Source organism: Neocloeon triangulifer, unplaced genomic scaffold, assembly GCF_031216515.1.
Source record: "Neocloeon triangulifer isolate White Clay Creek 2 clone unplaced genomic scaffold, ASM3121651v1 ptg000012l, whole genome shotgun sequence".
Classification (NCBI taxonomy): Eukaryota; Metazoa; Arthropoda; class Insecta; order Ephemeroptera; family Baetidae; genus Neocloeon; species Neocloeon triangulifer.
In genome coordinates, this window is record NW_026775554.1 from 10,469,857 (window position 1) to 10,493,236 (window position 23,380).

Sequence of the window (23,380 nt, forward strand, 5' to 3'; positions counted from 1 at the left end):
CATTGTAAAATCGGCAGATTAATTTAAAACAGGATTGATATCAACTCTCCAAATTATTTAGATTTTCCACTTTTCACTAACGTCAAAAATTTCCTGCTAAACTCCACAGGCTGTAAGAGAGGTCTTCCGCTTGTGCGATTGTTAATTGTCATTATTTTTCACATTAGCAGCCCTTTAGCTAGATGACCACCTGATTAATGAGCACCATCAAAGTCTCTCTCCTGCAAAACGTACTCCAATTAATCATTTTCGCTGGACTCCTCTGGGTTATTTGCGAAGGCGACGTAGGCGTATGTGGGTGAGGCGCTTTTCTGCACGTTGGGGGTTGTAAGGGTTCAGCATGTTTTGTGAATGGCTGGGCTCTTTATTTTATTCCTAAGCTATGTGAGAGGGAGCATCGGGATCTGCGCGCATCGGAGGCAGCCAGCGCAAAATCGTTCTGGGCGGAGAGAAAAGAGGAGGCGGCGAGCGGCGCCACGGCAGAATTGAAGCACACGAGGAGCAAGCACGGCCCTTTCGCTTCAGTGTGCCACCAGCAATCAGACAGCTAGCATTGCGCCTCTTCTACAGTCCCGGACGCAAGATGTCATTCCTCAAGTCCATCTGGCGAGGACCGTCTAAGCACAAAAGTGAGTTAATATATTCAAACTGCTTATTAAAAGTCTACGTTTGTTTCACGATTTCTTAAAAATCCAGTTCTTCATTTTTAACTTCTATAATATTTGTTTTTCCTAATAAGATGACAAGTTTATTGATGAAATAAAATATCATTAAAATAAATTTAATTGGAAGAAATCTATTATATTAAAATATCTTAATCTTTTGTACGGTATTTTTTAAAACAAAAAATTAATACCAGAAATTTTTAAAAATTTTGACGGATAACAAACTTTTTTTTAAATATTATTTTTAATAGTTGAGCTTTGTTAATAAAGCACTAAAAACCAAAATAATTTAATTTCGAAATTTGACTGGCAGTGAATTGCAAATTTTTCATTACAAAAACGTGACAAATCCTAACGGAAATAGATGGTTCTGAGTTCTGAAATATTGCATAGGAAATGAGTGGCTTTGGCAAAACCGCAGGCAATGAAGTAAACGCCTGATTTCGCCCCGAAGTGGCCTTTGAGCGAATTACTGTAATTAACTCACTAGGAGGATCATGTGCTAGACTTCCGCGAAATTGTTACTCTGAAGGCAAATTATTTTTTTATTGCAGGCTCCATAAAATTTTCCCCATTATTTTTAGTAGCATTTATGCACAGCACTGAAGTCACCAGCATCACTAGCAGACTGAGTGCATTAATTGGGCTGACCCCGCTGAGGTCAAGGGGTAAACACTGACCAAGGCTCTGCGTCGGCTGCACGTTATGGCGCTCGAGTGACGGCCCAGTTTTTGTCAAAGTGCGACACAATTCGTGCATTCAATGTGACTATATTGCAAAAATGGTCCAAAGGGCATTGATTGCAGAAATTGATAAACGAGTTCTTTTGCGTTTGAGCAGTTTTGATTTCCTTTGGGTCCAATGTGTGCCTCGGAATTGGTTCGCACATGTTCAGCTGTCAATTATTGGATTTATTTATCACCGGTTAATCTCGGCGGAATCGTAAATTTATTCGTCAGATTTCCCTTCCGTCCGGAGTTCCAACTAACGCAGATCAAATTTCGTGAAGTGCCCAAGAGGCATCTCGACAACCACCACGGCGAAGGGTGATTTAATTACAGCATTTGCCGGCTCCCGCACCACAGTTTGCAGGGCATTAGTTTTTGATTGCCTGCTGGTTTATGCAGCAGGATCGTGCTTTACGACTCGAGGGTTTACGAGAAACAATTATAAAAAGGAGCACCATTAATATAATAATTTTCAATTATAATTAAAAAGTACTTCCTTTAAATAATTATTAACCTTTCTCACAACCGCCGGGGAGCTCTTTCCTCTGCGGTCACTTGTTTGTTAGAAAGCAAAGCTCGTTTTCCCTTTTCCATTTATTCAGATCCGCAAACCAGATTCGCTCCGTGTATATAAATAAATAAATTCACAATGCAAATTCTCGTTTGCTACCTGTTGTGTGGTTAGCCAACGGGTCTCTCCGCTTGCAAGCATGAGGTATAAATAATAAATAATTGTGCTGCAAATATATAGAGAGAGGTGCGCTGGAGCAAAATTCAAGCCGCTCCAAAATGGATCTTGTGGCGGCGCGAGGGAAATAAAATATTGAATGAACTTCTGTGTATTCAATTCATAATCGCAGACCCAATACAGAAAGAGAACAAAAGAGACAATTCATTGTATGCTATGAAACAAAAATTTATTTTTAAACACACCCACACTGATCGCGACAAAAGATTGCAAAACTTTGTACTGTTTATTTCTAATTTTAAAAATTCCACATTAAAATTAAGCTAAACCAGAGCTAAATATAGTTTTTGAATAGAGTACGATTTTGAATATTAATTTTAACTTAATTTTTAAGTAACTCAATAAAGTCAGTCTATTTAAAGAATTTTCACAGAGAAATAGAATTAAAAAATTTCCATCACTTAAAAAAAGAACCGATTTATGAAAGATCAAAACGCCCTTGTTAAGTGGAGTTAAGAGAGTGAGGTTTTGAATTTGCTAACATAAATTAATTATTCTGGCTTTGGAGTTATTTATCTTATTTTATGATGATTTACGGCATGAAGTTCAGAACTCAAGTTGGATAAAATTACCATATTTTGGAATATAAAACACAAAACGTGTCTTTTCCCTGGCGTGTAAAAGTGCTTTCAAACCGACAAGGCTGTGGGCTGCAAATGCTCTCATTCGTTCTATTTCTCCTTGCGGCCAAGAAATTTGCATAATAAGCAGGCTTATAATGGCAGATCTTCCAGGGGAACAAATAAAAAGAAACGAGAGCTGCCTCTAATCATCTTCCAGCTCCGGTTTAATTAAAATCCGCTTTGCAAACGATGCGAGGGGTGAAATGCATCCTCTCGGGGGCGCGGGGGTGTGAAAACGCGTTCTGTGCGAAGTGGCTAAAGGGCCGGCAGGAGAGTTTAAAGAACGGGCGGGAGGGCGCCCTGATCCGGACGGAGCAGGAGTCATTGACGGCGGTGTGTGGGTTTGGTCTTCGCCCTGTCTGCGGTCGCCATGGCAACGCGAAATTGGATCGAAGTAGCGAATGCACACTGTTGAGAGCAGCACGGAGCGCGGCCCATTTTATTAATATACCAGTACAAATCGGCGGCCCTCCCAAAATGTTTTAACATGCTAAACATGGTTGAATAAAAAAACAGTCCCCGCGTTTGCAATAATTCAAGGAGACACGCGCTGTTCGACCCCCACGCCTTTTCTCCGCGCCAGTCCGAGAAATTACGCCCCGACGCTCGAGTGCACCGCTGATTTAGTGATCCTCTCGCACACGCACCACAAAGGGTTGGTTTGCCCTCTGTGCTCGCTCGCGAATTCACAAAAGAGACTCTTCCTTTCTCGAGTTCTCTTTCTTTCTTCGCTCCAGTTGCCGTCGGCAACACATACGAGAAGGAATTTTCATCCGCCCGGTAATGACCTTTACTCGTCCGATATAAGTTTTCCCGCAAAAGCTTTTCTTTGTTGAAAACGTGCGCAGCCGGCAGTGTTCAAAAACCAAAAATAGATGGAGTGAACAATTTTTAAGTATCCAAATATATAACCTAAGCAAACAGTTTTTAATAAAAATTTGCGCTAAAAAAAATAATTAGACGAATTTTACTTTTCAAACTTGACTGAATTCAATCAAGGAAATAAACATGTTTGATTACTCACAGTTTGAATTTAATGTTATCGTGTTATCGTTAATGAAACTTGTAAAAGTTTTAATGGGGGGGTTTAATTCAATTTTTGTTGCACAAAAGGCAATGCGTCAAAGTTCTTGCAATGATTGCAAACATCAACTCATTAGTCAATGTTAAGGAAGAGCAAAAGGGAACGTTGGTTTTTTGCACGTACTCGATTTTCCGCTTCAGCTTCCAAGGGCGGATGGATGATAACCGACTCTTGGCTGCAGGGAATAAGTCAAAGGGCTGCTCGTCCTCTTATGGGAGTTGGAGCAGGAAGAGAGTCTAGCGGGATCGTGTTCAGGAATCAAAGTTTTTGCAGTGTGCGATATGTGCGAGACGAGCAGACGCCCTTTGTGCGCCGGCAAATTTAGTTATTCCAGGCGCGTGCCTCGCAACAAACAGCCCGAACACAGGGCCAGTTTCACGCTAGGCCGGCTGTGCTATTGATCAATACCAGCCTCTCATCAGTCAGTTATATCAAACTGCGAGAGATGCGCGTTTTGTGACGGCTCTGCTTTAATTAAGTAATCGAGTTAGGCGACCGCAGAATGTCACAGCGCGCCGCTTTTTGCTCTAGCTCTGACAATCGATATATTAAGCGCCACCGGGCTAATGGTTCAGTGGCATTTGACGGAGCTAATTAATTTTGTGCGCTGACAGACACCGCGGTCAGCACCGTCCGATGGTTGATCAGATTCTGAAAGTTTGTCGTGCTGCTGGAATTGATGGAAATGGTGAGTTTAATTATCAACTTTCAATTAGTTTGGCTCTAATAAAGAAGAAAGGAGTCACTTTTTCTCTAGGTTTTATTTTTATTTATTTAATTAAGAAACAGTCAAAAATTTTGCTAAAAAATTTGCTTGCTCGGAATTACATAAAATGATATATTTTCAGTCACTGTTATAAGAGTAAAAATTTAAACAATCGTGCAATAAAAATAATTTGTAAATTCAGTCATTTTTCTTCAAATTAAATCCCTGTCTGACCTTTGCAAAAGAAACAGAACAGGACTTAATTTGACATTTATTGTTTTATTACTTGTGTATTGCATTATACTGGTTCTTGCGTTCATATAAGCCAAGTTTAGATCAGGTCACATCGAGCCCTTGGGTTCAAGCTCCTCTCGTGTATGAGCAAACCACTTGGTAGACAAAACATGCACCACTGAGCATTCGGTCACAGAGCGGCACTCTAGTTTCTCGCAAAGATGCACTCGTTTTCATGCAAGATTAAATTTTCTCTCTCTCTCTCTGCGACAAAGAATCTCGTTAGTTGGGCCAATAATAAGCTGCTAACAATAAGGCCTCGGCAGCAGCGAGACGACGACGCGCAGAAAAGTTTAGGACGGTGAACGCACACGGCGCGGAAATTGATTAAACCCGGCTGCTTTTCAAAGAGCTTCCTCGCGCGGCAGCAGGTTTATTAAATTGCCGGTGCTGACATAAATAGATCCACTCGTCTATTCAACGTTTTAATAGACGGCTCAATAATTCCGCCGCTGCAGAACTTTGCAAAGGGTTCACAACTTTAATTAACACGGATGCATTAAATGGGGAGGTTCCTGCTGGAGAGCTCCCGGGGCCCAAATTGTTATTGATGTGTGCCATCTGGGCCGCTGGAGCGCACACCTCATCCCCTTTGTGCACTTTTCATTATCATGCAAATTACGCGCGCGCTGCGGCAAAAGCCTTTTTAATAGAATACCCAGCAGGAAAAAGCGACGAGCGGCGGTTTCCTCCGGACATAGAAATCTGTTGCTGCAGAAAAGGTCGTCCAACATCAAATTATATGACAAATTGCTGTTTTTTTTTTCATCGAGGAGTTTCACAGTTATAACAGTGACAAAAGAGTTTGAGTGCAAAAAATATTATGTCCGATTTAAGTATTCTAAAATAGAAAAAAAGCTAATGCCCTTTCTCTCCACAAATTTGCAGCTGTTTATTTCTTATGATTAACTTTGCAACCATAATTTATGACATTAATTTCACTGATTTAAACTTTCCAAGCGCATGAATACAAAATGACTTTTTGCATTTATGTATCTTCGAGAGTGAGAGTCTCTGCGGTAAAATCGTGTCGGCGCCGACAATGAAAGTCGCATTAACAGCCGAAATGTTCCCACGCCCTGTACATAAGCATGATGAACCACTCCGCACTTGCGACTGTGCCCTTTGAAAATTGCTCAATGCGCTGTGTAAACTTTCAAAGTACAGACAAGAAGCCAATTAGCATCTCGAACCGCTGACCCAAGTACTCATTGTCAAATGCACTTTTACATACAAGTAAAAACATGAAATGAGTGTTTGAGAGTCTCATTCTAGCAAGTAATGATACAAATACGCGAGCCGAGAGAAATTAATGTACTTGCGTTTTTCAAACTCGTTTTCATGCACTTTCTCCGCTCGGAGTAATTTATTTTTTACGCTCATTGCCGGTCGGCGCCAGCTGTAAATAGAGACTTGAGTCCATCCCCTTGAGAGATGAGAATTTGTAAATTAAATATCTCTCGCAAAATGGCAAGGACGTGTGCATAGTTTTGCTCGCGTGCTCAAACCCGATGCATTATGCATAAAACGTGCCAAGCGCGCAAGTCGCGTTTCAGCAGAATTTAATTAATTCGCAATGCTAATTTTCTCAGATTGCAAAACGGACGCAGCTGTTTGGTCTGGCTCAGTCACGATCGTTTAGATTAGGCTGTTGCTGAGCTACTTGTTTTCTTGTTTACTTATCATCGCACTTCGCAGTTAATTCACACTAGGACGAGCTGAGAAGTTATTGCTATCATGATAAAAAATTTGTTGCTACGCAAATTATTTGAACGCGCGTAATTTGACATACTAATGGCGTCGTCATAGACAATAACCGTAAACTTGTAAACTTCGCATTATTTGTTGTTCAAATTTGGTAAAAAACGGAAAATAAAAATTTGATTATAGCGAACACTAAAAAATTTTATTTTATTCTTTTAAATTAAAGAGAATTTTTTTATCTAAATGTTTCCAACAAAATCATATTAAGGTTGTTGTGATTTTTCTTTTAATTATTTAGGAAAATGATCAATTGAATCTAATGTGTTGTAAAAATGTGGACAAATAAACACAATAATAATAAAAAATTCTCAAAGCCATTGATTATTCAAAATCTCAATTCTTAGGTTAGTGTGAATTTTTAAGTCTATATTCAATCTATATAATTGCTATTATTATCTTTTTATACAGTAAAACAAAGCTAAAATTAAATGACACATTGATAAAAGTGATTTGTGAAATATTCTGTTACGCTTTGATGACGTCGCAAACACATGCCGTATGCAGGCATACTAATCAATACTCAGCCGTATTTTAAAATTCAATTAATTTTATTCGCCATTGTTGGCTTCGCTATTCGCAACAATTGCAAAACATGCATTTCATAAATAAATTATTACAAACGCACGCACTTTTGAAAAATAAAAGTTTCATCACTCGAAATAAACTGCTGGTTTATTTAAAGGAAAGACAAATGCAGATTGTGTAATTAGTGCAGGTGTACCTACTGGGTGTGCACCTGCTGTGCATTTTTAGCACAAATGCCTTCATGACCTCGCGCTGACAAACATCGATCCAAAATTTAAAAGCAGCCACAAAGCGTGAATTACGTACTGTTTTCAGCAGCTTTTGCGCAATTTGCTTTATTTGTGGGCATGAAATTACTCTCCGGCACACGTCAATTTTTTAAGTACGCAATCAACGTCCACTTGTGAAAATAACACGTTCGTCTACTTTTATCCTCATCTCTTTTTTAGTACCTTTAAAATTTAAATTTTTGAGGTGGGTTGGCGTTTTTCTCATGCATTTTTTATTACAAACAATGCAAAACCTTTCTTTCCGTCTGCTGTCTACCATATGCTCACATGAATGAGAATGGAGGAGCGCCCTGCTGAATGAGATGAATATTTCAAACTAAAGCGCTCCGGTTTTTGTGCACTCGCGGATCTGCCCGTCCTCATCAAGTTGATGGTTGAGCGCACTGCACGAAAGAAAATCTCTTGCTCTTAAGTTATATATGAATAATTCTCACACAGTATAAAAGTGTATGCGGCGACCGACTTTTTAATCACGAAAAACCAACGCCGGCCTCGGCAAGGGAAATTAAATTAATGTATGATATGCGGAGTGAAAAATCATAATATTAACACAATAAAAAAATTAATATTTCAAATCTTTTTGGAGATTGCCTTTGAATTTGCCGATAACACTGTGAAAATTATTCAAATTATTTTAAAATTTATCTCATTTAGGCCCAAAGCAAAGATACTGTATATACAAATTTATATTTAAAAGATATGAATGAACTTTTTATTTGATCGAATATTCAACATAATCATAGATTTAAATTTTAAACAATTATATTATGAAATTAAATGATTTTAAAATTTTTCTTAAAAAATGTACTACAAAACTCAACAGTATTTGAAGTAATTAAATAATTATAGAAAGTCGTTAGCAAAGCTGAGCAACTAAATCTGTGCTAAATTTTATCCCTCTGAAAAACCAATTTCGCGGATGATGTAATAAAATTCGCAAAACCTCTGGATATATCTCATGAAAAAAGCAGGCGTTCTATTTATCTTTGGACCCGTTTGAGAGTTGATATGATTGGATGCGAATAAAATCCAACGCCGTTGGCGCCGCTCCAACTTGGCGCCGAGCCCACAACCAGCCGCACTCTCTCGTAGCATGCAAATACACACAATAAAGCGCTGGAGCATCAAAGCATCATACACAAATTCATCCGGCGCCTTTGCCATTGTACTCCCTGCCGAAATTATACAAGTTCCTGGTCGATAATTGCGCCGCGCGGTCTTGCACGGAATGCACTTTGTTGCTTCGGATGGAGCTGGTCGCAGATCCTGTTTTACCCCTGCAGCCATAAAACAGCCTCCAGGCTTAACTTGGGAAAAGGATTTTCATCGATCTCTCGCTGTATGTGCAGAGAATTCTACGAACCATAACCTGCAAAGAAGTTGTGCCCAGAATATTTTCCATAATGTAAACGCGTCCGCCGCCGTATTTTTCTTTCCAATCCATTTCACTCGTGGCAAGTGTAGTTCTGCTTGAGAAATCTCGCCTCTGGAAAAGAAATTTTCACGCAGCGAAATGGCAGGAAATTCCATTCAACCATTCACGGCCCATAGCATTCTGTACGGACACACATTTGTGCTGGGTGGATTGTCAAACGAAAATGAGAGATGGCTTTTTTACAGAGAAATTATAGTTATGAATTTTATATTATATCAACCAATTCAATTTTATGGACAGCAGACGGGCATTGACGTCACGGAAATTATAAATTCCGCGTGCGGTACCCTCGTTTGTTATATTGCACAGCTTTGGGCCAAAATCGTAATTGCCTCAGCCGTAATAACAATTACGATCCCCTCGAGAGTGATATACCGCACCATCATCAGTTGGCTGAAACTGAAAAAAAATAAGGCGGCAGAGCGAAAAAGGGACACTCATTTCATATGCGGATCGTAACCCCAGCAATAACTTGTTGTGCCGTGCACTAAAAATGGGTAATTACAGTGAAGTAGACGCGATTTTTATAGGTCATTCGCTCAATGGCGGAGCGATTAAAATAATAATGATCTGCCTCTCAAGGTGCTGGTTATTGGAGGAAAGTATACACGTGCACAGAGATGATTTTCTTATTACACTCCAACTTCTCAATCTATAATTGCTTAATGGGTGCAAACCTTGTCGGTATTTTACAGTTTAATTATACGCAGGGAGTAATTTGTTTAATAATAGAGGAGAACGGTTTGATAGAAAAAGCAAGTCAATTTTTTCTAATCATTGAAGTAAAATTAAATTCACTCGCTTTTGCAAACTATTAAAATAATATTGAATTTTCTATTCTTCAATTTTACCAAAATGTAAATAAGAGTTTTGCTTCAATGGACGAGAGCACGAGCATGAGCCGTGCTTTTTAAGGGAGATATTTATTTTGGTGTTTCTTTCCGCGAAGTCTATATTTACCACCACTCGTAGAGTGATTTGCCAACAGTATCTTCTCGAAAACAAAACATCCAAGCTCCGCACTCAAGACGTGTCACAGGAAAGTATCATTTTTCTTGTCCCGCACGCAGCGTCGTCATTTTTCTTTAAGGGAAATTTATGCGCATAAATAAGTCCTTGCACGAAATCAGTGCTGGGGAACACGCGCACTGCAGAGTAAATAAATTCGGTGAGAGACGCGCGCGCGTGCTTTTTTACAGCATTGTTCTCCCAAAACCGCTGCTCTCTGCTTTTCTCGGCTTGTTACTTATGCATTCAATCAGTCGACAACTCGGGATGTAATTCAATTCCATGTATCTGAGACGCGAAATGGAGCTCATTTTCATTTGCTTTTAGACTGAGAATATCTTATACGGGAGCAATTAGGCCGCGCTCTTAATTTCTCCCGCTATCCGAGGCTTGAAAAATAAGAACTCAAATGAAGCAAAAAAGTTGCTCACAAAGCTCTCGCTGTTCGAATTGATCAAGTTTTTGTACGCGAGCATTCAGACTGTAAATATTGTCAGACTGATGGCATTTGGCCGTCAACGAAAATCAGCTTTCGACTTTCGTTTATTTAAAAGATCCAAGCTTGTTTTATACTGTTTGCAGGTCAATTCCTGCATACGTCAGGGTGATTTGGTTTCTGTACGAATTTTGAAATAGCTATAAGTTCAACTAAATAAAATTAGTAAAATTGAATCAATACGATAGCAATAAACGATGCATAAAAATACCGAGTATCGAAAATAAAAATTTTACAGGACTTTAACTTTTCAAATTTTATAAAACCAAAGAGACTTCGGCTTTTATTTAAAAAAAAAAAACTTTGTGCTTCAATTGTAAAAATCATTATTGAAACTAAAAATAATTGAATTGTCACTGCTAAAAATTTGTCGCCAAATTATTGACCGCTCTCGGTCGAATTCTCTCTGGTACACTCGGCCGCCTGAAATTAGCCAATTCGCCCTCTAAGTGGCCTCAGCAGAATTTGGCAATGCGCACCGGTTCCCTCGGGAAATGCGCCAAATCAAAAGCAGTGCGTTGCCCCGGCGATTTTCGATAGCACATCCCAGCACTCGTCGCGGTCCATCTCTTGCTTCTCCACCCGCCAACCAAAATAAAGATCTGTGCTGTGTGACCTGATTCCCGTTGTATTATAATGATATGCACCTTTCTGCTTTTAAAGACGAGGGCAGAGATTATTTTTAGAGTTAAATCATATTGGCGCACGAACAAGGCTGGTCCCGCGTTTGCCACGTGAATTTTTACATAGTAATAATTTGAATCGTGCAGACAAGGACGAGCGTGCCACTTATTTAAATTTGGAATTCATAAACGCTATACCAAGGCTGATAGTATTGGCTCTTTCTCAAAATTGATCAGACAGTGAGAATGTCTTACCCATGGCCAAATATTATGATAATTTGCATAATTATATTGAAGGTATAACATATTTATTAATATTTATTTTTACTTGGAAATTTTTGAGTATTGGAGTAGCTGGTTCCCTTAAAACCTATTTTATTCCAAAAATATTGTTTTTATTTTTTAGGAAACAAGCTATTTTTTTTTTATCTTAAACCGTCTTTTGCAGACTTAATCGATTTGTCTCACTATTTATTATACTGATCGCTTATCAGACCAATGAACCCTTTTTAATTAAAAGTCTACCGCATTTGTAAATAGTAGAACACTGTTTTTATATATAGCAAAGATCATCGTCAGTTCAGCGTGTCTGATGCGTATTAATTTCATTTTTATATCCTTCTTGGCATGCATGGATAAATTATGGAACAAGAAAAGTTGATAGGGCAAGGGTCGATAAAACACGGAGACCACGTGGTCAGCACATTTCAATATTTATTCCAAGTGACACTTCTGAACGTCATCAATGTTTACAAACAATGCGCTGAACTCTGCGAATGAAGGAAAAGAGATACAAACAAAATCGTCGTTCACAGCAAAAAATGTGATGAAACTTCATCTCTGGTGAACTTCGCTCCGCACGCAAAAGCGTGATGTCCTTTTTACATAAATGAGCGCCGCGCAAGATCACTAGGTCAATTCGTAGTCGTTGCAAACGGCGACGAGTTTTTGTGAGATCAGCAAAGAAAGACGCAAGAGTTTTTCATAATGTTTGTTTTTCGCGATTATCACATTTTAATTTGTCATTTTTTTCGCAATTATTTTAATCCATTGCGAGATAAAATTACAACGTCATATTATACGCTAAGCAATCTTATTAGTTGCAAATTGTGTTTATTGATATTAAACAACTCTATAAGATTTTTTTTTTTAAATCTCACGAAAACTATAATTTACCTATAGTTTAAGTTTTTCGCATTACTTGATGTAACCCAGTTCTAGTTCGATAAGGCACGTGGAAATTTGATAGCCTCATTTTCAAGGGTGCTCTTGTTTTGTGCCTTTTCCAGAGCTCGCAGAGGACTTTGTGCTGAGCAAGCAAGAAGAATCGAACACCAACCTTGAGGGCGTCTCTTTCGACGTCAAATATCTGGGCAGCACCTTGGTCGAGACCCCTAACGGCGAAGGCTCCACTGCTGAGGCCATCAAGACCGTCATAACAATGGTGAGCGCTAAAAGCTTTTCCGACTTTAACTTCCCGCATTTTCCTGGGGGCCATAAAAGCTGAAATTAAATTCTTTTGAGCCCATCTTCAAAGAAAAGCATGCTATTTTAAACGAGCCTCTTTGCCCGCGTCATTTACATTTTGCAAGAGAAACAAGAGGCGCTGCGCACTTTTCTATATACAGAGCCTCAAGGCGGATAAATTACGCTTGAACGAGAGGCGACGCCAATTTCCTAAACCCGCCAATTCCGCCTGTCTGCACACACCAATTTTCTGGCATCAAACGTTCACGCACTTATGTAATTTTCTCACTTGCGCCAAAAGTCAATATCCAGCGTTATTCTCACCACACCAAATTTATTGTGCTGCAGGCAAAGGCGAGCAGCAAGAAACTGCAGAGGGTGAGTTTGACGGTCGGACTCAACGGCATCAGGATGGTCGACATCGCCACGGACGAAATCCACTTGGACGTCTCCATCTACAGGTACATATATAAAAACTCATTTCATGTTTTCTAATAATTTTTAAACAATCAAATCACTTTTTAATTTCAGAATATCGTATTGCTCGGCTGACGCCACTTATGACCACGTGTTTGCTTTCATCGCAACCAACAGCAACGAGACAATGGAGTGTCACGCTTTTCTGTGCCCAAAACGAAAAGTGGTACGCAATTTTTTTTTTATCAAAACAATTATGTTTACAAAACCAGCAATCACATTTTTTTTGACATAATTAAATTTTTTACAATTGTTCTAATTTCAAAAGGTTTGAATTGAATGTAAATTAGTTAAGTATATATTTTTTTTTAATTCATTGTAAGCAGCTTAATTTATGAAAATAGAAATGATGATATGGAAAATAGAAGGTTTGGAAAAATAACTTTTATTATAAAATTTAGAAATAAAGATGGGAAATACTGTTTGAAATCAATTGGTTCAATTTCTAACCGAGGTTGCTTTTTTTTCATTTTGTGTTTTTGTTTCTGGATTCCAGGCGCAAGCTGTGACCATGACCATCGCTCAGTCGTTTACCATGGCCTATGAGCTCTGGCAGATATCGCAGGCCAAGCATGACTTGCTGCCAGAAAAAACTGACAACTCTTCCTCCGACACGCAAAACGAAGACGACCCCATCAAAGGCATAAATCAAACTTTTTTCTTGCAAACTTAAGCTCACTTTTATATTACTTTTTCAGAAAAGGCTAGGAGCGATGGCATCCCCAAAAGTCGCAGCCACAGTCTCTTGATCGACCTCTCGTCGGAGGTGCCTTCGTGCACGGAACCCACCAACTGGGTAAGTGCGCACTTGCATTAAATTAAATTACATGGCAGTTGCGTGACAAAAAAAACAACGTCTATTTTATCACAGAAAGTGTCAAGTTTTACAGTTGAATGCAAATTTTGTAATAAAATCTGAGGAGAATTACTATTCTTGTGTTTGAATAGAAAAAAATGTAGATAAACATTGACGCCAATACTTGATATTAATTTTATTTTCAAATTTTGTCTGCAGGTGTGTTTTGAGGACGACGAATTTGAAAATCTGAACTCAAGTTTTGCCCGGCTGGCGGCCAGCAGGAGCAGCACCTCAACCACCCCAATCTCACGTCCCCTGAACCCACCCCCGCGATCCATCAGTCTGGACCCAACGACGGCCTCGTCCCACTCCACCAAAAACCCTTGGAATGAGCAGCACAACAGTATTGACCTGTTCTGTTCGTGACAGAAACGCGCTCAGTGGACCGACTTTGACTAATTTAGAGGACAAAAGAAAGATTTTTTGAGTGCAAAATATATGGGAGAGTTGGAAAGCTCGGGATTGTGGAGAGAGAGAATGTCATTTATTTTTTACTTAAAAAGCGCCTATGTGTGATTCATCAATTAAATCTATATTATAGTAAGTAAACTGGATGATAGAGAGATTAATGATCTAACTGTTGAAAGAGCAGGAAATCTCCATAAAAGAGAAGACAGAAACATATATAATAATATATTGACCGTTGGGCTTGGGCAAGAGCCATCCATAGTTTTCGATGAAAAACAAATGGTGGAAACGAGTGTTGTTATCTGAACATATCCACTTGACACATTTCTATATTATAACATATAATGAGTAAAAAACAGACCAGCTTATGTATAAGATCTTTGGATTCTGAATTATGTGACAGACATCCAACCGTATGTTATTCAAAATTTTTTTTTAAAAATGGAACCAAGGAATTTATTCAAATTCACACTTAAATGAACACCAAACATTCCTCCGCGTTTTATTGCGAGAAATTTTCGTAGGAATTCGAGTGTTCGATCCCAATTTGTAATCTTTATAGAAAAAACAATGTGTTGCTATGAGCTGTTTCAGAATAGTTATAGTTTATGTGTGATGTGATAATAAAAATATTGCGCTACACTAGATCAATTTTCGCCTTTCATTGGGGGGGGGGGGAGCTTTTTAAAAACACAATGATATCAGAATTTCGACAAACTTTATTCATATTCAGTAATTCTCAATATAAAGCACAGCATCAATCAATTATAGAAACAGTTGTTGTTTTTGTATGTATTGATAACATATTTCATTCTTTTATTTTTAGTATATAACTGGAATTTGCGAAGCAAACGCTTTTTCAGGGTGTAGTAACTTTTTTCGCGTTATTTAATCGCCATGCGTGAAATATACTTTTGTTTTAAATTTTCAAGTGATAATTCATTGGAAAATCAAATATTGAAAACAACTGCTGTAATAAGGACACTTCAAAAAGGACCGTTTCAACTTTTTGCTTTCTCATACTTTGAGTTAGGTAAATATTTTTTTTCTTAACATTTTGCGTCTGTCAATATCATAATTTATAAGAAAGCAGCATATTTATGTTTTATTATTGAATTTCACTTCTATGAAATGTAAACAACTAAATGTAAATCAGTTCCATCATGCAATACAGTATATATAATACGAGATCAATAAAGTGTACATGTATATTTTTCAAATATATTATGCTGGATGCAATAGCAGTAAATATAATATTGAGTATACAATTCATATTAAAAAGGACAAAATAGCCCGAGTAGAATTCAGTTTATTTATTATATATATGTATAGCTTCATAGTGCGAGAAACGGTACAACGGTAGCGGAAATGGGGAGAGTTTGGAACGACAAAGGATGAATTAAGCGTGGGAATTTAATAGAAACGTACCCAAAATCTGCACATAAAATTTAAGTGGCGCAGGGGACTAGTCAGGTTGAACAAAGGCAGCTTGGAAATAGAGTGAGAATAGTATGTTAAAAGTTGGTGGTATAGGTGCTTTAGTGGAAATTTGAAAGTGACGAACGCAGACCAAGTGCGATTGGATCATATTATGTAAGTCGAGTTGGTAAATTTAGTAAGTTGGCATAATTTGTAGATATATTTGTTTGTAAATGTCAAAAATTCCCTTGTCAAGAGTCAAAAACCATGTTATAGAAGATGAAACTTGCAATATTTTAGAAGGTATATGTATTTTTTTAATAGTTGATTAACTTTAGTTGGAATATAATATAGAGAATAGTTATCAACCGCTAGATGAAACTGGGGAAAATATTGCCTTGTTTTGTTAACAAACACTATAGATGAGAGTTTTAATTTTGAAACTGTGCATAAACTCTAAATAAAATGTTTAAAATTCAAGCGCAATGCGAGATAATTATATTTTATAGAGAAAGAGATAAATGCCAATTTTTTCTATGCAAGTTTATCAGTAATATATTATTTCGCGTGCGAGATGCTCGCGTACAGAGCCCCTTATTTTCTCGAAATATGCAAGCCCGCCCGGCAGGCATGTATCACAAGTTGTATAATTCCACTAAAAGCAGGCGCTCGCTTGTGCGGGGAACGAGATTACGCGGGATGAAGAGGACCTCGCCACAGGGCTGCAAAGCAAACAGACGCCGCTGTGCATTTTGATTGGATTTGCGCTTAATGTATGCGCGTAAATCGCTAGTGTTGCAAAAAAATTTTACCATGCAAAATCCAGCAACTCTGCTGGCTAAAATGGTTTTAGCGCTGCTGCAGAATTTATAACCAAGTTCAGAAGCTCGTTTAGGTTTTTTCATTAATTTTTGTTTAAATATTTGTGCTTTGATGCGTAATTAGTGCAATTTGCATTAGGTTATTATTTTAAAAGTATTTAATAAATTTTAAATTTTGGCCTTTCCAATTTGATTCAGGTTGCTTGTGCGCGTTCTCAGCTGGATCTTTTTGGTCAGACTGCCGAGAAAATAAGGGGCAGGCTTGTGACGTCGTGCGGTAAAATTTGTATTTTAATTAAAATGGGATAAATTTGTCGCAATCAATGATTATAGCTCTTTTTACCTTACATCACACTTCTTTCAATTAATGCAGACGAGTAGTAAAAAAGTAGGAACATATTAATATATTCATAAAATGCATTAATGCATTAAACTCAGCACAAATAAAAACGTCTCAATGGATAAGCTCACAAAATTCCAACCAAAGAAATTCAGCACCATAACGTGGAAGGCTTCCATAAATAAATATCATAATTAATTTGACCTTAGTTGGCGCTTCCGGGCACTTTGAAGAATTTCTTGACAAACTCAGTGAGGCTGAAGACCTCTCCGCAGCCCTTTCTGGTGTCCATGCTGATGAACGAGTCCAGGTTCATCTTGTCGCCGTCGCCATTCTGGATCAACGGCCAGGAGGGCGGCGGTTTGGTCCAGCTTCCGTCCTGTTTGCGCATGTGGCTCCTGTCCGAGGAAAAGGTCTGCAAATAGACGGTGGCCGGGACAACGCGAAAGTACCGGAAGTAGGTGGGCTTCAGGATCTGGTCGGTGCGGAAGGTCTCGGTCACATATTTGTGGAAGTAGGTGGGGAACGGCAGCTGCGAGTCAAGGTCGTAGACAACGCAGCGCTCGTCCGGCTGGTACAAAAGTATCACGTGGTAGTCCCAGAAGACAAGCTTGTCCTCCTCCCGTCCGGCCTTCTGCCGCCACAGAGGCACCATTCTGGACTCGTTGGACACAAAGACCACGTGACAGCGGGATAATTCGGACGGGTGCTGCTGCCGGACGAGGTTGCACATTTGCCAAACGTTTTCTTCACAGTAGCACGACGAGTAGGGACAGACGGCGGCGGCTGGCAGCACGGCCACCAGCGGCGCCTTTTTCAGCTCTGAAGAGGCCATGCGGACACAAGACGTGGGTCACTCAAACAATCGGGTCGCTCCTCCGCAGTCAATGTACTATAGTGCTGCAGCTGAACGCATCCTGCAAAGGGCGTTAGTCCTGGGGTCAGATTATGCGGATAGGCGACAGTATAAGCCTCAAAACTCACCTATCAAGGGTTCAAGAGAAGACTTCGGCTAATTTCTACTGCTAGAAAATCTAATTCACTGTTGCTTAGGCCAGATTTTTACATTTTACTTTTACTCCATCAAACTGTCCTGCAGTATATACACGGATGTGTTTGGCTCTTCGCGCATTGTATTGACTTTTGCAGTGTTGCCAACATAAACCAGGAGCAATTCTTCAGAATGTAAAGATTAAGCAATCTACAGCAAAAATTCAATTGATTTATGGTTGAAGCAAAATTGAACATATCTGCTGGAAATTTAATTAGCTTTGCAGAATTACTTGCATGATTTAATGGGAAAAAGTGACAGAACTAAACCGCGTGGTTGGCAATAATGACCTAATTTCGTGGATTTCGTGATAAGTGGCGGAAAATTTATCTTGATGCTTGAATAAATTGCGCAAAACTCATGGTTTTACGCACGACACATTCTATGTAACACACGCTTATAATTATGTTAGCAATTTGCTTGTGCATATAAAGCGTGAGGAAAATTTAATATTGCAATAGAACTAAATTTAATTAAAAAAATTAATGACCAATTTTTTTGCAAGTGCCGTGTATATAATTTATTGTAACCAAATCAACAATCTTAATTTCATAAATCCTTATTTCTTCTTTTTCTTCCTCCCTCTCTGCTTTCCAGTGCCTGGACTTGTTGACTGTTGAGTCGACTGAGTGGATTTTTTTGGTGCACTGAGATTCAACAGATAAAAAGGTAAAAAGCTGCTCAATAGCTTGCTTAAACTTACCCTTTGCTCCTCCCAGTAGAAGCTGCTCCCAGCTTTTTGGGCTGAGATAAGTTTTCCTGAATCAAATCAGCTAGTTTGCCGTCGTGAGCGAGCATGGTCAGGAATGTGCAGATAAATTCATCATAATTGTGCGTCCGTCTCGAATCATCAACCTAAAAAATTTAAAATCAGCATTTTTTTTTTTAAATTTTTTCAGTGCAACCTTATATTTCCTCCTCTTTTCAGTTTCTTCCTTTATGTTCTGCTCACACTGCTGGATTCCATTGTCAAGATTTTTTAGAAGAGCCAGCAAATCTTTTGGAGCAAAAGTGTGTGGCCCAAAAAGTGTAGGGTATTTGGCCACCAATTTTGGATCGACTTTGGTCATTGAATTGTCTTTTCCTCCTGCCTCACTGTCATTGCTGTCAGACGGACCGGCCTCCGACTCCTCAAACTTGAGGGTTTTTGCTTCTGAGCAACTTTCAGATGCTTCGCTCAGAACCCTTTTTCCTGAAAATGTTAAAAATATTGTAATGTTTGGCTCATAAATTATAAATTTTCAATGTAAAATTGCTATTGACATACCAGGCAAATTTAGCCCACTGCTAACTTTGACAACTACAAGCTTTTTTAAAGAATTTGGACTCCCCTGGCCAGATTGGATAGTCCAGTCTAAAATTTTGCATTTTGTGTGTATAGAAAACAAATTTTGCTCTCAAGATGAAATTGCTTACTAGGAACGGGAGAGTTCATTGAGCCCGCAGAGCCAATGTCTGATAGTGTGTCTGTGCTGGAGGCAGGTGAGGTTTGAACTGTTAAGGGAGTGCTGAAATCGACAGGCTTCTGTGCCTCTCCTCCGTCAAACCTCTCAACGTCTGTAGAGCATATCAATAAATATTTTAGACACAAAATGACTTTTCGAAATACCTCTGCTTGATCTTCCAGGCTTGTCACCTTTTTTACTTTTGTCAGCATTTTGTTTTGCTTCACTGACAAGCGTTTTCAAAGCATCCAAGACTATTTGCCTAGATTTTTTGTTTATAAATAATTCAATTATGGAAATTATTATAATTATCACAGTACCTATTTGTCTTTAGCAGCTCTAGTTTGTTATTCAGCGCTATTCTTTTATCAGGAACAACAGCCATCAAATTAAATCTTATGTCTTTGCACTGCTCCCCATTGGCAATGCCGAGCCGCTCGGTAATAACTCGTCTGAACTTTTCTGTCCAATCCTCATTTTCTCCCCAGGGCCCTTTAAATCATAATTAAGTAAATTTCATAGTTTGCAATTTAAGTAAAATACCGTGATCAATTGGAAACGGTTTCAACCCATCCAACTCAAACAGCTTTCCATCTATAGGAACGTAGCTGACAAAGTGGAATGCCTCCCCTGTAAAACGTCCTGTGCTGACACTCGAAGACTTGTCGTTCATTCTCCTGGCCTCTGGAATTGCATGAGAATTGTGGGCTCTTGCTAGCTCTGGGACGTTTCCAATTGCATAGCCCTGAAGAAAAATTATTTTCTGATAGATTTAAATTTTAACATTTTTAATATTTACTAACTTTATTTTCAGGACTCATTCCAGATGTGTGCTCTTTCAACCTGCTTATGGTTGAGCCTAGATTCAGGTTATTGTAATTCATAAGCACCGAAAGCAGGGCATGTGTGGCGCAACTGTTCGGAACCATCTAAAATAAAAATTTTTGTTGAAAATGTTTCCTTTAACTTATCTTTTTTGAATTCATAATTTATTATTTTTTTATTGAACCTGTTGTGCAAAAAATATGTTGTTGACGGAATCATCATCCCGAACGAAGGTCTCCGCCTCTTCGACAATTTTTCGCCTGGAGCGGCGCTCCTCGATCCACCTGAAGAGGAAAATGAAACCGTAGACGGGGCCTTCAATCGGCCGCTGCACGTCATAGATTTCCTCGACTTGAACTCCTTTGACACCAAAATCTTCCAACAAAAGTGTGAAAAGACCTGCAAAAATGGTTTAAATAATCAGTAAAATGCACGCACACATAAAATAATGTTATAATGTATTATCACAAAGAGATGCAAACCTGGGTCACTTTCCAACTCCAGCCAGCCTTCTGTTAACTCGTGAATATTTACCGGCATTTCTAGTCTCGTTTTTACGACATGAAAAAATAGTAGTCCTTAATTCTTGAGGTCAAATAAAAATATTTAGCCAGACACCTCAAAAGTGACAGCACAAGCTGGCACAAAAGCCAGACGCGCAAAACAGTCGTACTTGTCTTGTTGTTTACTGGCGCGTTTGTGAACGACGCCGTCGCAGCGCTGGCGACCAACCAAAATAAATATACTTACGTCAAAAGGGGGTGTGGCACTATTGCTTTTTCCAAGGTTCAAGTTTGGTTTGACTCACAGTAAGGACCAAACTTTCGAAATTTCGGACAATTTTGCACTCTCTCTGGGCTCAAACTCTGATTTTTGATGCGGCTGCGACACGCCTAGGGTAACCAGCGCGATGCCGAAGGAAAATTCGTCAAAGGTTTTCCGTCTCAAGTGGGACAACCACCTGCAGAACCTGAGTTGTTTGTTTGACGCGCTGCTGGAGGAGCAGAAGTTCGTGGATGTCACTCTATGCTGCGACGGTGGTATGCTCAGGGCGCACAAGATCATTCTTTCCTCCTGCAGTCCGTTCTTTGACGTCCTGCTGAGGGATCACCCCTGTAACAACCCTATCATCGTAATGAATGACGTGCCCCTGGCCGAGATGAAGAAAGTTCTTGAGTACATGTATAAGGGCGAGCTGAACGTCGTCCAGGACGAGATTGAGTCGTTTGTGGAAACGGCAACCATGCTGGCCGTCCGAGGACTCTCCGATAAGTTGCTTGGAAGAGACAAGCAAGACGAGAGCAATCTCGAAGAGGAGGAGGTCTTCGATCCTGAAGTGGAGGAGATGGACGATAAGGATGACGACACCCCGCCTGGACTGGAACTCTTCCCCAATGATGACTTAAACGGACTGGAAATCTTACCCATACCTAACTCGTACGCCAGCTCAAGTTTGAGCACCGACTCCAAGGACTCGACTTCGAATAATTTGCTCGTCTCACTTTTGCAGGTAGTTGATTTTTTTAATTATTGGGTTGTTTTTAAATTAAATGCTTTATCTGCAGGGAAACAATGATGTGACTCTTTCCAAGAAATCCTCCAATAAACCTTTGGCCAATTCCATGATCGAGCAACTCATGGTGGATGTGAAACCTGAACCCTTTAGTTTGGACCCCACAGCTGATCTCTTGGGATTTCAAGGACTGCACCATTTGGACAGCGCTTTTGATGAAGACGAAGACCCGGCAAATCTACCCGTAAATCAATAATACTACTATAATTTGTCTGATGTTTTAGATTCAGATCTTAAAATCTCTGGAACAGCTCTGAAATTGTTTTGTAGCAAATTAAAAATGGCATTTGGTGAAAAATCATTCTAACAAAGCTCTTTAAATTTTTATGGAACTAATTATGAAAAAAAATTCTACATTGCTATTCCTCTCCTTTATTTTTCTTTAAATTTCAATAAATTGAATGTGAATGTTATTAATACTTTTTTAAATTAAAAAAAAAACAGCTCAATTGCCTTAAGGTACCAACAATAATTCCAATAATTGTTTTGTCTTTAAAGTATTGACCATTTGATAACCTTATTTAAATTTAAAGTCTGAAATATCGGTTGCTTGATTACCATATCATTTTAGATGGACCAGGACGCAAAGCTGACACAGCCCCAGCAAGACTCAACCTCGGAATTCCGCCCCTTTAAGTGTGATTTCTGCCACCTGGCATTCTTCAGGTCGGCTCACTTGAAGCGGCACCGCAGACTGCACACCGGCGAGAAACCTTACGAGTGTGAATTGTGTGGCAAAAGTTTCGCCCGCCAAGACAAACTTAAGCAGCACGTGTTGCGGCACGGACCAACCGGCGCAGCCGTGCTGCAAAACAAAATCGCTGCCAAACTCAAAGTACCTGCGGCCGGTCCAGTTCGACCGGTGAGGAGCATTGCCCCACGGCCAACTTCAGACTCTTCAATGTTTGTGGCCAGTTCGAGTTCATCGTCGCAGCCGCAAGCGTCGACAGAAAGACTGCTGAGGTCAGTGCAGGACCTCGGTGAATGTACAATTCAGCCGTGTCCTCCACAGGCTCGGCAGTGAGTTTTAGTGCAAAGTGAATAACCAAGGACAAATAAATTTGACGGACTTGTGAAAAGACTTGAATTGCTAGTCTGCTAAACTCGATTGAGTTTTTGTTTTTAATTACATAGACTCGTATGTTTACTTCGTTAGGATTTATAATGTTTATCTACTGAGCTTTTATATTATTTTGTTTGATAAGTTTTTTTAGTGTCGTACGTAGCCGCAATTTGCCAATCTTGTACAAGGCAGAATGGGAAGAGATAGTGTTATACTTGAGTGGATGTATTTCCTTGAGCATGTAAGTAGCGTGTTGTCTCTTGTGGTAAAAAACTTTATTTGGGCATACTTGAAAAATACTCATGTTTGCTGTTTTGATTGGAAGTATGCCATTGCTGCATAGTATGTTTAATGTGTCATAAAAATCACTCATATCAGCTGGCTTTAATTATTTTTTGTAAATATTAACCTGGAAAAATTGAAACAGAAAACATTCAAAATACTTAATATGTTCGAGGGATGTTTCTCTTTTCAGTGTATCCAACCAAAAAAATGCAATAGAATCCTCAAGGTGTTGAATAAAATGTTGAAATGCTAAATGCACAGAAATCAATCAACTTATTTAGCTCCCTGGAATTTGGATAAAGAAACACTTCTTTTCTTAAACTGAAGATCTCAATAAAATTACTTGCTTCTTATAATC

The 23,380-nt window shown here is 39.1% G+C and overlaps 4 protein-coding genes across 5 annotated transcripts; 2 read left to right on the forward strand and 2 right to left on the reverse strand.

Annotated features, from left to right (window-relative positions):
• Nucleotides 1–397: 397 nt before the first annotated feature.
• On the forward strand, nucleotides 398–14,851 carry LOC132197021 (low density lipoprotein receptor adapter protein 1-B-like). The gene is made up of 7 exons (XM_059620045.1): nucleotides 398–629; nucleotides 12,279–12,433; nucleotides 12,805–12,917; nucleotides 12,988–13,099; nucleotides 13,430–13,574; nucleotides 13,632–13,729; nucleotides 13,949–14,851. The coding sequence occupies exons 1-7, from the start codon at nucleotides 584–586 to the stop codon at nucleotides 14,156–14,158; spliced, it is 879 nt and encodes a 292-aa protein (XP_059476028.1). The 5' UTR covers nucleotides 398–583; the 3' UTR covers nucleotides 14,159–14,851.
• Nucleotides 14,852–16,748: 1,897 nt separating this feature from the next.
• Nucleotides 16,749–17,915, reverse strand: LOC132197022 (protein N-terminal glutamine amidohydrolase). Its single transcript, XM_059620046.1, has 2 exons — nucleotides 17,765–17,915; nucleotides 16,749–17,697 (listed from the first exon to the last, which is right to left on the reverse strand). Exon 2 carries the CDS (start codon nucleotides 17,613–17,615, stop codon nucleotides 16,986–16,988), a length of 630 nt encoding a protein of 209 aa, XP_059476029.1. The 5' UTR covers nucleotides 17,616–17,697; nucleotides 17,765–17,915; the 3' UTR covers nucleotides 16,749–16,985.
• A 418-nt stretch (nucleotides 17,916–18,333) lies between these two features.
• LOC132197374 (ubiquitin carboxyl-terminal hydrolase calypso) lies at nucleotides 18,334–20,810 on the reverse strand. Of its 2 annotated transcripts, XM_059620624.1 has the most exons (11): nucleotides 20,584–20,810; nucleotides 20,286–20,500; nucleotides 20,080–20,205; nucleotides 19,820–20,021; nucleotides 19,597–19,768; nucleotides 19,441–19,538; nucleotides 19,248–19,388; nucleotides 19,099–19,185; nucleotides 18,737–19,023; nucleotides 18,535–18,686; nucleotides 18,334–18,478 (listed from the first exon to the last, which is right to left on the reverse strand). In XM_059620624.1, exons 1-11 carry the CDS (start codon nucleotides 20,639–20,641, stop codon nucleotides 18,391–18,393), a joined length of 1,626 nt encoding a protein of 541 aa, XP_059476607.1. In that variant the 5' UTR covers nucleotides 20,642–20,810; the 3' UTR covers nucleotides 18,334–18,390. The 2 variants fall into 2 exon arrangements, with proteins under 2 accessions (XP_059476607.1, XP_059476608.1); XM_059620625.1 differs by lacking the exon at nucleotides 19,099–19,185.
• Nucleotides 20,811–20,860: 50 nt separating this feature from the next.
• LOC132197375 (zinc finger and BTB domain-containing protein 14-like) lies at nucleotides 20,861–23,301 on the forward strand. The gene is made up of 3 exons (XM_059620626.1): nucleotides 20,861–21,611; nucleotides 21,667–21,858; nucleotides 22,246–23,301. Exons 1-3 carry the CDS (start codon nucleotides 21,012–21,014, stop codon nucleotides 22,696–22,698), a joined length of 1,245 nt encoding a protein of 414 aa, XP_059476609.1. The 5' UTR covers nucleotides 20,861–21,011; the 3' UTR covers nucleotides 22,699–23,301.
• The last annotated feature ends 79 nt before the right edge of the window (nucleotides 23,302–23,380 follow it).

Bases quoted from the DNA above. Each gene is read 5' to 3' on its own strand.
- LOC132197021 (XM_059620045.1), top strand. From the start codon at position 584: ATGTCATTCCTCAAGTCCATCTGGCGAGGACCGTCTAAGCACAAAA. The intron at 12,918-12,987 runs GTACATATATAA...TTTTAATTTCAG, and splicing joins TTGGACGTCTCCATCTACAG to AATATCGTATTGCTCGGCTG. The intron at 13,730-13,948 runs GTAAGTGCGCAC...TTTTGTCTGCAG, and splicing joins GCACGGAACCCACCAACTGG to GTGTGTTTTGAGGACGACGA.
- LOC132197022 (XM_059620046.1), bottom strand. From the start codon at position 17,615: ATGGCCTCTTCAGAGCTGAAAAAGGCGCCGCTGGTGGCCGTGCTGCCA.
- LOC132197374 (XM_059620624.1), bottom strand. From the start codon at position 20,641: ATGCCGGTAAATATTCACGAGTTAACAGAAGGCTGGCTGGAGTTGGAA. The intron at 19,539-19,596 runs GTACTGTGATAA...CAAAAAATCTAG, and splicing joins GAGCTGCTAAAGACAAATAG to GCAAATAGTCTTGGATGCTT. The intron at 18,687-18,736 runs GTTGCACTGAAA...TAAATTTTTTAG, and splicing joins AAAAGAGGAGGAAATATAAG to GTTGATGATTCGAGACGGAC.
- LOC132197375 (XM_059620626.1), top strand. From the start codon at position 21,012: ATGCCGAAGGAAAATTCGTCAAAGGTTTTCCGTCTCAAGTGGGACAAC. The intron at 21,612-21,666 runs GTAGTTGATTTT...CTTTATCTGCAG, and splicing joins TGCTCGTCTCACTTTTGCAG to GGAAACAATGATGTGACTCT. The intron at 21,859-22,245 runs GTAAATCAATAA...ATATCATTTTAG, and splicing joins AAGACCCGGCAAATCTACCC to ATGGACCAGGACGCAAAGCT.